Source organism: Echeneis naucrates, chromosome 1, assembly GCF_900963305.1.
Source record: "Echeneis naucrates chromosome 1, fEcheNa1.1, whole genome shotgun sequence".
NCBI lineage: Eukaryota > Metazoa > Chordata > Actinopteri > Carangiformes > Echeneidae > Echeneis > Echeneis naucrates.
In genome coordinates, this window is record NC_042511.1 from 1441606 (window position 1) to 1457354 (window position 15749).

The following is a 15749-nucleotide window of genomic DNA, read 5'->3' on the forward strand; positions in this document are numbered from 1 at the left end:
CTTGTTCCACCTCTAATTCATTTTTTTTTTTTAAATCTAATGTCTTCGCATATGTTTGGTGTTTCAGGTCTTTTCTCTGCTATCACCAACATCTGAATCAGGAGCAGCTTTTTGATCAACAAAAATCCATATAATACACTTTCTGGTGACAGCAGACATTGTGGAGTGAAGCTCACCATCATTAACCCGATAATATGAACACTGTGTTGTTCATAAATGGGAGAAAAGCTCTCATAAAGTCAGGAGCTCAGTTTCCTTTTAACTCCAGTTAAAGAAAAGGGCATCGTTGAAATTGATCTCATGATGAAAAAGGCTGAAATGAGTGATGATTTTTTTAAAAAAGGTTCACAGCTTGTGATGATGAATAAATCAGGACTAAAAGCCCAACGGCGGATTTCTAAACAGACAGTAGGGAAAAGAAAAACATGCTGATGTCATCTTTGGATCAATGAAAATCAAATGATTAAATTGGATCTAAGAAACGTTTCTGCTCAGAGATCAGCAGCACAGGTAAGAAGAAATCTGACACACTATATGTTCTGGACTAATTCTGCTGCAAATGCAAAAACCTTAGGATTACCAAGACCAGTATTGTGGTTGGCCTTTATTTCACCAGGTAAAACGTTGGATGGAGGAGAACCAGAGCCAGTTTTGGGCTGAAGTCTTCATCATCGTTTGGAAAGTTAAATAATTGGATAATTGCTTGTTTTTTTGCCAGAAGGAATGGAAGAAGACAGATGCTGCTGTTAACTTTACTAGTTAACTTTAAATCAAGCTCCCCTGAAGGGAACTTTTGCCCTCCACTGTCTCCAAGTGTTTGGTCATGGTGGATTCGTTGTGTCTCTTTAAGAACTCTGTACAGAGTTTTGTCTGGACCTGCTCTCTGTGAAGAGCCTTCATGGAACTCTGTGCTGATTTGGCGCTTTATAAATAAATTTGATTGGACTTGATTTAAATTTGAAGTGGAAACAATAAATCAAACACACCGAACAAAGGGAAACAGCTGTTGAGGCAGCTTGCATCCTCCTATGTGTGACAGCTGAACTCCTTGTTCCAGCATAATTGAGTATTGATTGGCGTTGATGGGAATACTGATGTCTGGGCTTGTTGTTCCACTTTTGCAGAACCATTTGTCCCAGGATCAGCGTTTTAGCAATGGGACAGTGTTGAGGGTCCGGAGTGTTTCTGCAAACTGTTGCCTCTCAGCCAGAATGACAGAGAAATGTGTCCAATACTATTTTTGAAAAGTGAAAAATGTTTAAAAATGGACATCCAGACACAAGCTGGATATAAAAAAACTTGTTTATAGATAAATAGATGGTAAAAAAATGAATAGTTTTTTGCACCAATGTGTTGTAAATAAGCGATAGAGCTAACAAGCTTTAAACAGACGACCTTTCAGATTAAAAGCCTGAACACAAAGCGACTAGTTCATTTGTTTTGTTGAGATTCCTCCTGTGCATTTTGGAGCAGTGTGTACAAAACAACATCTTTGGCGTCTCCTGTCCGTCGTTTCCTTCGCTCCATTAGAGAAGTGATCACATGTGAGAAGGCTGTACAGAGTAGAAAATGTTTTACATTCACAGCCATTCCTTTGTAGACAAGCATCAGCAAGAAGAACCTGTGAAGATGAGGAGCCTGCAGTTCCACAAAGCTCCGCCCCCTTCCCCCCTGTACTGTGGTAAAATGGTATCTTCCATCCATGTGGTCAGTCTGGGTTAGGGTTCACTTAATGACATCCTGCCATCGGGGGTGTGGAGTGTGCTCTCAGATAAAACTCTGATAGCTTTAGGTCACCAACCACATCGTCTTTACAAACAGCTTGAAGGGCCATCAGGTGATGGAGCGTCCAGGTCCGCTTCATGCAAAACATCCTGCTAGGTTTTAACCAGCGGCTGATCTGAACTGTCCTCTGGTGTTTTCTCTCCTTCACGGGATTTTTTCCTCTTCTTGTGGCCTGAGGAGAAAAGACTCATTAGTGTCTGTGTGACTTTGACTAATGCATTCGATAAAACGTAGATTTAGAGACACAGATTGATTTGGTTAACTGGCACAATGTTTTGGAAATACACTGTTATGCAGTTAATCAAAACATCCAGTGGCGTGAACACAGCGCTATGCTTTCATTTTTTAAATACAGCTGTTTAGCATTGTCTTTCCTGCCATTTTCATTCAAGATATGCAATTAATCTTGGCACAGCTCATAACTGCACAGGCTCCACTCACTGGATGCAGAAATATAATAATAATGCATTTTATCTGTATAGTGCTTTCCATGGTACTCAAAGACACTTTACAATGAGTTAAAAACAAGGGAATAAAATAAAATATATACAATCCATGTATTTCCACAGAAATTGGAAAATACATTAAAACGCCAGTTTAATCTCAGCTTAGTTTTGCTCATAAACTGGGTGCCGTACATTTCTCAGCGGTGATGTAAACATCTATACACACCGCAAGAGCCCTTCAAGGAACAAGATGAGAATACAAAGCAGGGACGTCCAAAACCCTAAAGTGAGATTAAATGCAGGCAGCTTCTGCAGAGGAAGCTGTGATTGTGAATAAGTAGCTGAGTTTGCATGTGAATCGAGGCCAAGCAAAGAGCGAGAGAGGTTGGTGAAAAGGCTGGTGAATAAGAGTAAGTGTGTGTGTGTTGGTGTGGGACTGACTGAGTTTGAGCAGGAGTTTCTTGCCCAGCGTGTCCTCTGAGCCGCTCAGGGACAGGCTGCTGATGAAAGGAGACGTGTCCGTTTCTATGGGAACGGAGGCCATATCTGAGAGAGGACAGAGAGAGAGCTTGAGAGACTCCAGCTATGACCCGTCTGATTGGGGACAGACTTCAGTGCAGAATGACACAAAGTCTCTGAGCTAAATGGGAAGTCTTTGCTCAGTGTAGAGATGAAATCGCTTAATTCAGAATGTGATGCTGTTCAAACCGCCCTGATCCTAATCTGTCACTGTGCTGCCACTCATCGGTTTGTGAGCCTCCGCTTTGTTTGCTTTTTAAACCAGAAGAAAACATGTACAATTTATTCATATACTCTGCGTTTCAGTCAGATTCAGATCAATGATAAGACAGAATTTATGAATGTTGTCACCACATGGGGAAGTTTAGACTGCTTTCAGGCGACATACCGGTGTGCGTGTCGGCCTCGGCTCTCTCCTCTCTGATGTACGGGATCTCATCCATCCTCAGAAACACTGAGTCACTGGGACTCTTCTGGCCGTCCGATTTACTCCCTGATAAACACAAACATACAAAATATGTTTTGCAAATAACTTGTCAGCCCACCTACAACGCCTTAAAGGTCGGGACCACTAATAGAAACAGTAAATCTGAGAGGCAATCTCACACTTGGAACTCTTAGAATTGAGAGCCAGCTCACAAAAGTCTGAAGCTCAGTTGAGTTGTTTCTTCAGTCGTTTCTTTGCGTCTCTTCCACATATCTTTAATTTGAGCTGCTCAGGGTTAGGAAGCTCTATTCATCCTGAACTTTACACCCCAAACTCTGATGGCTCAGACTGCCTTTGGGTTGACCCGCTCCTGGATGGTCATTTTCTGTCCAACCCATCGTGACTGGACTTACCACCATTATCGTCTCTCTCCTGAGGACACTTACTGACTATGCGGTTCTTCTCATTCAGCAGGGAGGTGCTGTGTGGGACGCTGGACTGCTGCCCGTTTGTTCTTGCTGAGCTGGGCCTGGTAGGCTCCCTGGGCGGGGGCATGAGGGTAGCAGTGGTGTGTGGCGGGGGCATCAGCGTGGCTGCATGCTCTGTTGTTGGAGGCTCTGGGGTCGGGGTGTTGCACTCTGCGAGACGGGCATCTGCATCAGGTGTCTGAGGAGAGCTGTCCATTCTGGTGGCTGTTACGGCGTTCTGGTAGTGACTCCGTGTGATCTGACACACAAGAGCGTTATTGGTCCTGTTAACCATTGGAAGACGTCACCTAAAACAGGTTGAGGTTGTGTGTGATGCTGAGCCGTTACCTTGATGATCTGAAGGGGGGTGAGCTGTCTGACCGAGTAGTCTGGCAGGTAGACGTTCCCTGCTCCATTCAGCTGCCCCATGCTTCCTCCATACAACGTGGACTCAGAGCGGTCCAAACCACTGCTGCGAGAGGGGGACCTGTGGACTGCAGAGGAGGACAGACCAGAACTGGTGTTTTCATTTAAACACAGCAAAATAACAAAAGAGAATGGGAAGTAGTCTGGGATCATGTTGCCATTGTTGAACGTCTGGAATACGATGCCATTGGCAGAAAAACAAATGTACCAGACCTTTACCGTGATAAGTAAAGGCGGATTTCATACAGGTCTGAGTCATTTGGAGGCATTTTAAGGCGGAAAAGCTGCAATTTCTGTGTTTAAATCACAAGTGGATTTTGGCGTGTTACTTGATTTCTCCCTCCTTAATGTATGATTGGCTCAGCTGTCATGGCTGAAAGCTTTCATTCATGGGAGGCTCTTCACTTAATGAATGCTGCATTTAGCTGTTCGGCAGTTCAATGACCTCCAAGTGTTCACACATTTGAATGTGTTCAGAGCAATTTAAACGCTTCGCCTGAGGAAGGTGAGCGCTGCCCATCGGTGCAGCCATTTTCTGTTACAAACTGTCTGCTGAATCGTGCTTCTACGTGTTAATTTCATCTAGGCGTTACTTAAAGAATGAGATATATACTGTGTATATGTTATACATTTTAGGGGTAAAGATAAGCTAAATTAAATGTAGAAATTAGATTTTTTTTATATTAAACAAAATTTTTCTATCGATAAATGATAAACGTATGTTCCGTTTTAAAATGGCGTCATCGTGAACATACCGGAAGTACCCGGATGATGCTTTCAACTGTCAACCGCCGCCATCTTGTCCCGAATGCTGATTTAAAAATGGCGGATGTTTGTTAACAAACGCTCTAACAGTCCGATTATTAAGTGTAACAGTGGCGACACGAGTAGTGAAAAACATTTAACTTCATATGACTCTTAGGTTGAATATCTCCCGTTTTAAGGGGCTAAAAAGTCCCCAGACCAAAGTTTTAGACGTATTTACCGATTGGATCTCTGAACCGGTTCGACCAAACCAAACGTTTGTTTGGGTTGACCCGACGAGCTCCAGTTTCATCCTCACGTATGAATAATCTTTTAGTTTGTTTACTAAAAGCGGTTCTGATAATGTGAGCTAATCTGCCGTTAGCAGTTTTATAAACATGTTCGGCTAACGTCGCTATCGCTAGCCGGCTAACTGCTAGCATCGCTGTTAGCATGAGCTAACGGTTAATGTTGGATTCATTTGATTAGCTATTGTGCACACTGAGTGTTTTTATCCAGCTGTGCCTGCTGTTGTATATCTTATGGGCATTAGTTCCATTTATTTGAGATAAGGGGGTCATTAGATCGTAGCTAAAGGCTAAAGTAGCTGTGATAATGTATGAGTCAGCGGCTGCAGAAACCTGAAGAGCGGACATTTGGATAAAAGTATAAAGTGATCAGGTGTGTGTTTTTCTTTTTACCTGTTGGCATGATGGCAGGGACCCCAAAGTAAGAGAAAGCTCCATTTTCAAACTTAAGTGCTTCCTTCCCAAACTCCACCTCAACTCGGCCCTGAAGAAACAAACGTGGGGAGCAGAGACAAAAGGTGAGCTCATGGCCTCCATCTGGGAATAAGATTACAGGGGTTTATTTGTTTTGTCTTGTTTTTCAGTTCCCACACACCGTCCTTTGGCCATTGCTGCTCGGGGGAACAATAATGGCACCTACCTGCAGCACTAGGATGAAGTAGTCGACCGGTTTGTTGCGCTGGAACAGGAAATGTTGCTGGCCTCGCTTGTTCTTCTCATCAAACTTGAGCTCCTGCACCACACTGGGGTGTTTGATCAACCTCAACAGGATCTTCTCTGAAATGTGAGCCGGTTTGAAAGGCTCCACTTCTGATGGAGGGAGAGACAACATGTACCATTCTCTCATTCAGTAAGGAAGAATTCACTGTAATGGGTTTATCGCCTGCCTGGACTCAGGCTGCTGAGCGTAGGATTAAAGGTGAATAAATTGAGACTGAAGTGTTCATTTTTAATATCAGATGAAGGCAAACAAAAAGAACAAAAGCCTAAGAAGAAAACAGGGTTTTACATTTTAGATACAAACTACTTAGCTCGTGTCAAAGATGGCTGAAATTTCTTTTTAATATAATGTACAGTACAGGCCAAAAGTTTGGACACACTTTCCGATTCATTTGAATGGTATGCCCAAACTTTTGGACTGTACTGTAGGTGTACATGATCTTATTCCTTTCTCTCTAGTACAGAGCTGATTGGCTGTTACCTGTGGAGAGGAAGCGGTGTGTTGCTAGGAGAAGCTGAGGGGAAATCTTCACCTTCATCTCGTTCTCTGACAGTTTGAAGATGGAGAAGTCCTGCTGTTTCCGCTCGTGGTGAGAAACGCGCCGCTTTGTGCGGTTGTCAGCTGACAGAACAGAAACACAGATGTACATGCGCAATAAGTGTTTCAATCTCACATGTTTATTTTGGATAATGTTTGTTTACGCTTATTTACACGTACTGTAGAGGTCAGTTTCATCCAGGATCTCTGACTTGATTATTTCTTCAATGACATCCTCCAGGGTGACAATGCCCATCACCTCGTAGAAGGGGTCGCCTTCTCCCTCATTGTTCACCCGCTGCACAATGGCAAGGTGTGACTTTCCTGGGTTTGAAAGTTGCAAAACATTTGGATAAAGAATTTCTAAATGCCGGTAAAACGTCAATAGTAAAAATGCATAACTAATTTGGAAAGTATATAGGTAATTGTAAACAATGAAAATAAATAAATGGAATTTGTACACATTGTAACAAACATTGCAGTCCAGGGTTCTCAGGAGGAGCCCCCCCACCTAAACGCTGCTGAAGCTGTGTGCCATGCATCACGAAGGAGCCCCCCTAAACAGTTCACTCCCTCCCCTCAAGAAGAAGGTTGTGCAGCCTCAGTGCCAGAACAATGAAGAGAAAGTGCTGCTTCTTCCCGAGGCTGTGAGGTAACACAATCTAACTGATGTTGTAATTACCTCCTGGTAGATATGGGATGGCTTTTTCCGTGGTAATGAGTTGCGTCAGAAAGTGCATTGCTTCTTAAATTCTCTTTACACAGAGGAAACATGTTTTCTCTGATTTTATTCAGATGTTTCCAAGCAGGGCAGCATCTAAACCAGGATCTAGTTTTGCAGTCATGTGAAAATGAAACATAAGCATAAATCTTTAGACGTACACAAACATATCATACAGATGCTCACATAGAGGAGCTTTGTGTGTGTACAGTATATGTGGGTTTGTGATTGGTGCAACAACTGATGCTGTGCTGAGTGGGCAAGGAGCCGAGGAGTCTGGTGTTCAGTAAGTGGAGCAGTTGTGGGTGTAATGGCAGGAAAGATTCATTGCAAAACACACAGAGCATCTGAATCCAAAAACGCAATCCATCAAACAAATAAACTCAGCTGACACGTCTAAAGTTTTTTTCCACTGTGTGTGTGTTTGGAGGGGAAGTCTCTGGGTTTTTCCAGACATTAATTGGATCGTTAATAATCATTTTGGAAATCTGATTTTACCGGAAAGAAAACTCAAGAACACCGAACAGTCTTTTGGGAGACTGCCATGATCCCAGATGGGATTTAGGCCCTATTTAATTCAAGGTGGGCAGTCTGTCTGTAAACTAAGAACAAGGAAGGCGAGAGGGAGAAGTAATGTGTGCATTACTGGCCGTTTGCATAAATCACAACTTTATGGTCAGAAAATGTGTACATTTGGACACACAGGCACATGCACAAGTACACACACTGACAGAATACATAGGGAATCCTTGTTTGTAGCATTCATCCCTCCTCTGGCTCCCTGTCAGCTTCCTCACTGAGACCCTCTCTGCGCCTGCCAAATGCTACCACACACACAATTCTGGCAGAGTAGCTTTCAGCTAAGTGGGTCAGCCTTGCATACAGAAACAGACTAAATGAGGGAGAGATGGAGCATTTGCAGCAAATGTGCAATGTTTCTGTTTGACTGTTTGTAAGATATGTGAATTTAATAGTTAAACACGACAACACTATTAACAGCTGCTGCGAGAGCTCTTGTCCTAATTGACCTTGGACATCTGTGTGTGCACATGTAGTCTGTACACTGATCAGCCATAACATTATGACCACCTGTTGCCAAAACAGCCCTGAAGTAACATCCACAGGAATGAAGGACCAAATGTTTCCCAGCAGGACATTCTGGTTTGAGCTCCAACATGCAGCCTGAGCTGTTATAAGATTTTCACTGTCTGGTCAGACATTAAGATTTTAAACTGCTGCAGCTAAATGCTGCGATGGAGGAACATGAGATGGTCACACAGCTCTGTGGAGCAGCAGCTACATCCGGTGTTCAGTGTCCTGATTGTTAGTATTTTATTAAATGTACAATGACGGTGCAGTATAAACTGAGTGTGTGAGAGTTTGTTTTAAATTTATGAATGTGTCTAAGGTTATTGTTAGAGGTTACATGAGATTTAGCCCAGGACAAAGTCTGGTCCTGCAGCTGCTGTCGACCAGGACGGAGCACGCTCCTGAATTGTAAACAGCTTGTTTGCTCATTGAAAATAGTTCAGGTCACTTAAGATATCCACAGATCCTGTAAATGAGACGTAATGCCACTGCTTTAACACAAAAGTAAACAGTGACGGGAACACAGAGCAGATGGTGGGGAGACAAGCTAAAGAAACACTGAATATTTAATTATCTGTCTCCTGGGACAGTTGACAAGGACAAAGAGGACAGGATGTAGAGGGGAAGTATGGCGTGTACTGAAGGTTCTGTGGTATTCTGGGTAAAAGGATCATAAATCAGCTCTTGTTCATGGAGCCAGTAATTATAAAAAATTGGTTGGATGAATATTCCTTAAAAATTTGATCATCTACTGGTACCATCTGATGCTCCGTTTTCACCCTCAGTCAGAACCCGGCCTCGGATCAGGACTCTGAGACCAGCAGACATATTAGCATGGTTAGCATCTTTCATTCATTTATGTTGTTTGTTAGCTTGTGGCTGGCAGTGGCTGACTCTGTTAGGTGTTGTGCTAATGCTCACTGACATGGCTTCAGGTTATTTATTCCCGCCCCCTGGCCCCACAGGAGGATGTAATTGGTTCCTTAGCTTTATGACACGAGTCCCTGGCTGTTTAAATCAGTTTTTATGAGACTGTTGTTGGATTTCTGCTGCTCAAGGTTGAAGTGCTCAGTCATTGTGCCCGATTACTTCACTGATCATAAGTCTCTCTATCGATAAAAACATCGCATGGACTTAAATAAGGCTAATTCAGATTTTCATTTAATTTGAGGATTCACACGTCATTTAGTAAGAGTCTGAGGACTTTTCAATGTGATTGAAGTTTGTTGAGTTCTGTCATTTTTAAACAACACTGCAGATTCCTGTGCAGATCTAACTTGTGCAGTTTAGAACCAATAGTTCATTAGAACATTTGTCATCATAATGTGAAACTTATTGCTTTCCTTGTAGTGTGTTTTGGCTCTTTGTTCTGTTTGAAGACAAGCTTCCTCTCCAGTTTCTGGCAGGGGAGACGGACTTTGGTCCAGCATTTGTGTGCAGTGTTCATCGTTTGGCTTCTATCTACCTAAACTAAGCTCTGCTGGCACCAGAAAGGCTGCCTGTACCAGCCTGCTACTGTTGCTGTGGTTCACAGCAGGGAAAGCGTTACTTGGCCAGTTTCATTTGTGCCAGGCAGACATGCTGCTTAGCATTCAAGCCAAAGACGCCCAGCAGATACGTCCCTGAGGGGTCTTTAGATGCAGAGAAATCAGTCTTAGACTAACTTTCAGTGAGAAAAGATGTTTGTCTCTCATCAAATGTGTTTCACCAAACATCTGTTTTATGATAATTAGTCGTCCCCTCTGCAGCTGTTGACTGCCTTCAGTAAAAATGTGTCCCAACAGATTTAGCGGAGGTTTAATCACAGTGTGTGGAGGTCAGTGCACTTTTAACTTCAAATTAAACAAAACCAAGCTCACAGACCGCTGAAGCTAAGCTGTAATATCTGGACCAAGACTTTAGCAGCAGATTCTTTTAAGTCCTGGAAGTTATGGGTTGGATCTGGATTTGTTGGTCCAGCTCATCCTACAGATACTGGATTGGATTGCGATCTGGGGAATTTGGGGCCCAGACTGGTGCATTCTCTGTGCCAGCGACAGCTTGAATGGGATCGTTTATTTACAGCCCGGCACCGTATTCAGTGTCTGGTGTGTCGGCTCTGACCTCATTCCCAGCAGCACACACTGTAATCACAGAGAAAGAGATTGGGGAGTGCTGATAACTGATATCTCCCTCTGGAGACCGGAGGCAGGTGGATGCTGCCATAAAGCAGCAGCAGTGGCAGAGCAGAAAAGGAGCCGGCCATTTTCAGACGTCTTAAATAGTCTGTTAAATTGTGCGGTTCCATCGATTAGGTGAGGCAGAGAGCGGAGCGTGTTGTGTGTGGCAGTGCAGGTTCTGTTTACTTTTCTCCCTCAGACTGACTTAAAGGCCAATTTTCTGATTATTCTGCGGTGCTTTCACTGTCATTTTGGGCGGATCTGTGTCTCCACCATTTTAAAATCTGACAGATGTGATATTTTGTTAAATACACAGCCACTTTGTCTGAGGTAGCCAGGTGCTTGTACTTACAGGTTGCAGGTAGAAAATGAAACTACAGTGACTCGACAATAAACATCTGTATGTGATATTGTGTTGTTTTTTTAATTTTTCCTAGAGCTGTCTGTGCTGCAGGGTCTGACTGAGTCGAAGGAAGGAGGCTACATGTTTCAGCTGCAGTGCTGGAAACAGACTCAGTTTATAATCCTGGATTATCATCCAGATCTCTCTGGCACACCGATGAGGGAATCATGACTGTTCATCAGCTCTGGCTTCAAGTATATTCGAGCAGAATATAGATCACACTTCTCAGTGAATGTGTGCTTTCATTAAAATATTTGCTCATTTTCATGCAAATCCTGATTAACTGGCATCTTTTTTGAAACTGTTATTAAAACAGCTAATTAAGTATCTTAAATCTTAGCAATGACAGGTATTTTCACTCTGTCCAAAGAAAACAAGCAGAGATTTGAATGAATAAGCTGCTGCTTTTCTGGGCCATGTTGTCCTTTTCCTCTCGTCACCACAGACCCAGCAGAAAATAAAACGCTGACTGTGCAGGAAGGTTGTGACGAGCTGCGATTGGCTGCCGAGCACCCCACCCATTTTAAAGTACAATAAAACAGGGTGGCCAGCTGACTGTGTCCAGGAGGATGGACTGCTCTGCTGCAGCAGCACTGCAGACCGCGTTTTCGCTCTGAAATGATGCAGGGGAAGGGATGCACAGTCTGTCCGAGCTGTTTCAGCTCACATTACCGATAAAAGCTGCGCTTCCTAACTTCCAATGTCAGTCCAGTTTAGGAAACCTCAGAAGGTGACTCTCAAACTAGAATGTGATCTAATGTCTGTTTGGTCTCTGAGCACAAAAACAGAATGATTTCAAGCTTGTCTGATTGGAGGGATGTCTTATTGTTAAACAACCAATCAAGATGAAATGAATCTGAGGTTACAGAGGAAGAGTGATCGCTGAGCCTTACCTTTCTGCTCAGTTCAGGTGTGGGTGATCGAACACGGTAAAACAGCTCCAGACCAATCAGACACCAAACTCAGATCTCAACTTTACATAACTAAATGTTTGTTTAACTTCAGCTTCTCTCTCACAAACTTTCCCCTTCTCCTAGTGGAATATTTAACATCAGGAAGCGTCTACCCCCCCGCTGGGCCTTCTCATCTCCAGCATCCTGAGGGGACCAGAGATCATACCTGACACCAATAAAACTAATCCTGATTCACTTCAGTGCCACGAGCTGAAAATCGGGATCCTGCTGGGGAGTCACCTGACAGCCTGGGTTGCTATGGTGACGACCTACCTAAGCATCAGGGGCCAGTTTCTGAACTGGTTTTAATTCTGGATGATGCCAACACTCACAACTGGAGAGAGGTCCTTAAAATGTCGTTTTTAGAACGAACATGAGAAGGTTCTGTTCATGCTGGGCCCCCTCACCTTTCTTGAACTCCTCCATGATGGCGTCCAGCTTGGTGTCGTTGAAGACGCAGTGCAGCGGGTGTTTGTAGAACTGGGTGATGGTCTTCAGCGGGGTGCAGTCGTCCGGGTCCACGAAGGCCAGGTCCTTGACGAACAGGATGTCCACGATGTTGGAGCGCTCGTTCTCGAACACCGGGATCCGGGTGTAGCCGCTCTGCATGATCTCCGACATGGTGTTGAAGTCCAGCACCGCGTCCGAGGCCAGCATGAAGCAGTCCGTCAGCGGCGTCAGGACGTCCTCCACGGTCTTGGTGCGCAGCTCCAGCGCTCCCTGGATGATGTTGAGCTCCTCCTTGACCAGGTCGTGGTACGGGTCGGTGACGCGCAGCATCTCCAGGAGTTTCTCCCTGGTGTAGAAGTTGGAGATCTCCTGGTTGAGGATGAGGTCCAGCAGTTTGCTGATCGGGTAGGAGATGGGGAAGGACAGCACCATCAGCAGCCGGGTCACCCAGATGGTTTTGGAGGCGATGGCCAGGCCGTGCCGGGACGCCACGGAGTGCGGGAGGATCTCCCCGATGAAGAAGATGCCGAAGGCGCAGATGACCGTGGAGAGCCAGGTCATGCCCAGGATCTGACACATCCACACGGCCAGCGAGGCGTTGATGATCGCGGTCCCCAGCAGCAGGGTGCACAGGACGTAGTTCCCGTGACGGCGCACCGACTCGATCTTCCGCGCGTAATTCTGCTCCTTGTCGGTGCCGCTGTTCTGCAGGACCTGCAGCTCCACCGGGTCCAGCGCCAGCAGGCTCAGGTTCAGTCCGCTGAACAGAGCCGACAGCCCGAGCAGCAGCACCGAGACCAGAACCTGCAGCCAGAGATCCGGGACGGCCGAGCGCTCCACCACGGCCACCCAGAAGTCCCGGGTCCGGTAGTGTTCCCATTTGGACCCGTCGAAGGCGCACATGGAGTAGTATTTGATCTTCTCCCCCCTCCGGAGGTCCTTGGCCAGCAGCTCCACCAGCACCGAGTTCTGGCTGGAGGCGGACTTGAAGGAGCCCAGAACCTCGATGTCGGACGTCCTGGCGTTCTTGTCCATGCACATGTTCCGTTTCGGGTGAACTTGTCCCTCCCGTCCGGGACTCGGCTCCTCGATGAAGGCGATCCAGGGCGCGGCGTTGTTGGCGCGGGTGCGGTTGAGCCTCTGCGGGGAGGTGGAGTAGTAGACCCGCAGCATGAAGCGGGTCCCCTCGGTGGCTTTCAGCACCCCGTCCTCCACGGACAGCTCCGGGCCGGTGTCCTCCGGACGGAAGCCGAGCAGGCCGAGCGCCGGGGCGGGCAGCAGCGAGCAGGCGGACAGGGAGAGCAGCAGCAGCCGGCGGGGAGACAGCGGAGCCCCGCCGGAGAACCGAGCGGCCGCATCCTCCGCAGCCATGACGCGGTGTGAGATGCTCGGGGTCAGTCCCAGGCTCCCGGTTCACGTGGTCCTGCCTGGTTCCGGTCCATGTGGGAAAAGGAGGAGCAGCTGGCTGCGGTGTTCTGCCGGTCCGGGAGAGATGCGCCCTCCACTGCTGCGCGCTGACGTAACTTTTCTAATTATAGCTCCGAGTTCACTACATGATCATTTCTGTTTATTATAAGGACTTTATGATGGACTTTACAATGAGCCTAATGTGTCTGCGGCTTCCAATGAGGAGTAAACGACCTGATCATAAACCAGAGGCAGTAATGACACTGTGATTATAGGCCTTCAATGGTGATGACTTCTATTAACCCCCACCGCCCCCCCACCCCGTTATCTGACTCTGCTTCAGAGCATTTTATAAAATCTGCTGCCATCTAGTGACAATAATCATTAACATCATCAAGGCATGTGCAGACATGGAGGAGGATCAGCTTTAAATGAAAAACAAAGAAGGGGAGAAAATGGAGAGGAGGGAGGAAAAAGATATATTTGTACATGCTTTTGAAAGAACTAAACCTATTTTAATTAAACATTTTTGTGCCATTTCTTTTTATTTTTTGAGTAATTACTCATACTATGAAATGCAATGAGAGAAAACAAAACGAGCTGGACTACCAGCCAGGTGGAGCAGCAGAAGCCCTAAACGTTCTGGTCTCCTGTCAGCTGGATCCCACCACTACAGCTTTATATCAGCTGATCTGAAGGCCGATTCTGATTTGTTTGGTTTTGTGATTCTCTGTAGTTCTTTAAATGACCATCAGGCCTAAATGAGGAGGTGAAGAACAGCAATGGGGATCTGACCCTGTTTTCCTTTCATTTGAAAGGCTGTTCCAGGATTGCCCCCCCAATAAACACAACACGGTGAGCAGTGTTCAAACACGCAGCCTGTTGAGCATTAATCTGCTGCTATAACAGTCTTCGCTCTTCTGGTTTCAGGCGTCCCACCACATTTCCTCCCACTCAGCCACAGGAGCTTCAGTGAAGTCCAGCACTGATGCTGAGCGATCGGGTCTGCGTGGGCTGTTGTCAGCGTTCCAGTTCATCCTCAAAGTGTTGGCTGGGATTTAGGTCAGTGCTGAACAGGATGGGGAAACAATTTTTAAATCAGCTTTCTGTGTTCTTTTTGTCTTCATCAAAAATCAAGATCAAACCAGAAAAATACTGAAATAATAGAGAAAATGATGTGTGTGGCAAACCACATCCTCCAGTTCTGTCTCTGTGGATGGAAAGGAAGAGCTGAGACACAACAGCAGATTTCAACCCAGATGAGATTATACAGAACAGATTAATGACTAAAACCAACACTGGTTTCTTTAAAAGGCTGACTTACACAATATCATCACCATTAAAGGTTTGTCCACGTGGTGGCAGCAATGTAAAGGCTATCAGTCTGAAGGGAAAAGTCCAATTCACAAACTGAACTTTTCATTTGCCTATCTAATATCTAATACTGAACCACGTCAGTATTAGTTCACTTGAATTTAATCTGTCACCTCTCAAGATTGGGATTATTTTTCCTGTGACATGACAGCGCTCAGCTTCCTGATGAGTTGAATGTTGCTCTCCTGTGTGAGTTGAGCTATCAGTATATTTTTTATTATATTTAACAGTATTTAAGATTTCAACATGTGTAGATAGGATGATGAACACTTGTTGAACCCGATCAGCTAACAGCATTAGGTAGCTGGTTTCTGCCACTTAAAACAACAGTTCTCTGCTCCACTGTCAGCAAGTGAAGCTCTTGGTAGGAATAGTTTGGTCTAAGATTACAAAGAAAAGGTCTCAACCTCGTCTGTTATTCACAGATATAATTCTTATTTATACAACACTTTTATTACATATATATACACACAGAAGTCAAAGTAAAACCAGGACAACTGTTTGGGAGGATCTGAAGTTGGGAATCAGTCTGTAGGGAATTAGAAAGCTTGAAATGTGACTAAAGGGGATAAAACAGGAGCGGTGTGCTCTTGGTTCTGGATTGAACCCAGGCAGTGGACTTCTGGATGGATCAGGTCAAAGGTCACGTCCAGGCTTGTATACTTTGTTGTTGAATGCTTTAAATATTATTTCTTTGGTCTGTTTGTGTTATATTCAGAGTTGCCTTGAGGAGCGGAGTTGCTCTGGAAGGAGCTCCCTTTATGAATGAAGGTTTGAGTTCATGTAAGGAAATATATCTAAGAACAGATCTCA

The 15749-nt window shown here is 45.1% G+C and overlaps 1 protein-coding gene across 1 annotated transcript; it reads right to left on the reverse strand.

Moving 5' to 3' along the window:
• Positions 1-1745: 1745 nt before the first annotated feature.
• Positions 1746-13526, reverse strand: LOC115055656 (metal transporter CNNM1-like). Its single transcript, XM_029521649.1, has 10 exons — positions 12113-13526; positions 6561-6704; positions 6324-6464; positions 5763-5932; positions 5516-5606; positions 3993-4138; positions 3624-3903; positions 3139-3243; positions 2673-2777; positions 1746-1957 (listed from the first exon to the last, which is right to left on the reverse strand). The coding sequence occupies exons 1-10, from the start codon at positions 13524-13526 to the stop codon at positions 1878-1880; spliced, it is 2676 nt and encodes an 891-aa protein (XP_029377509.1). The 3' UTR covers positions 1746-1877.
• Positions 13527-15749: the final 2223 nt, after the last annotated feature.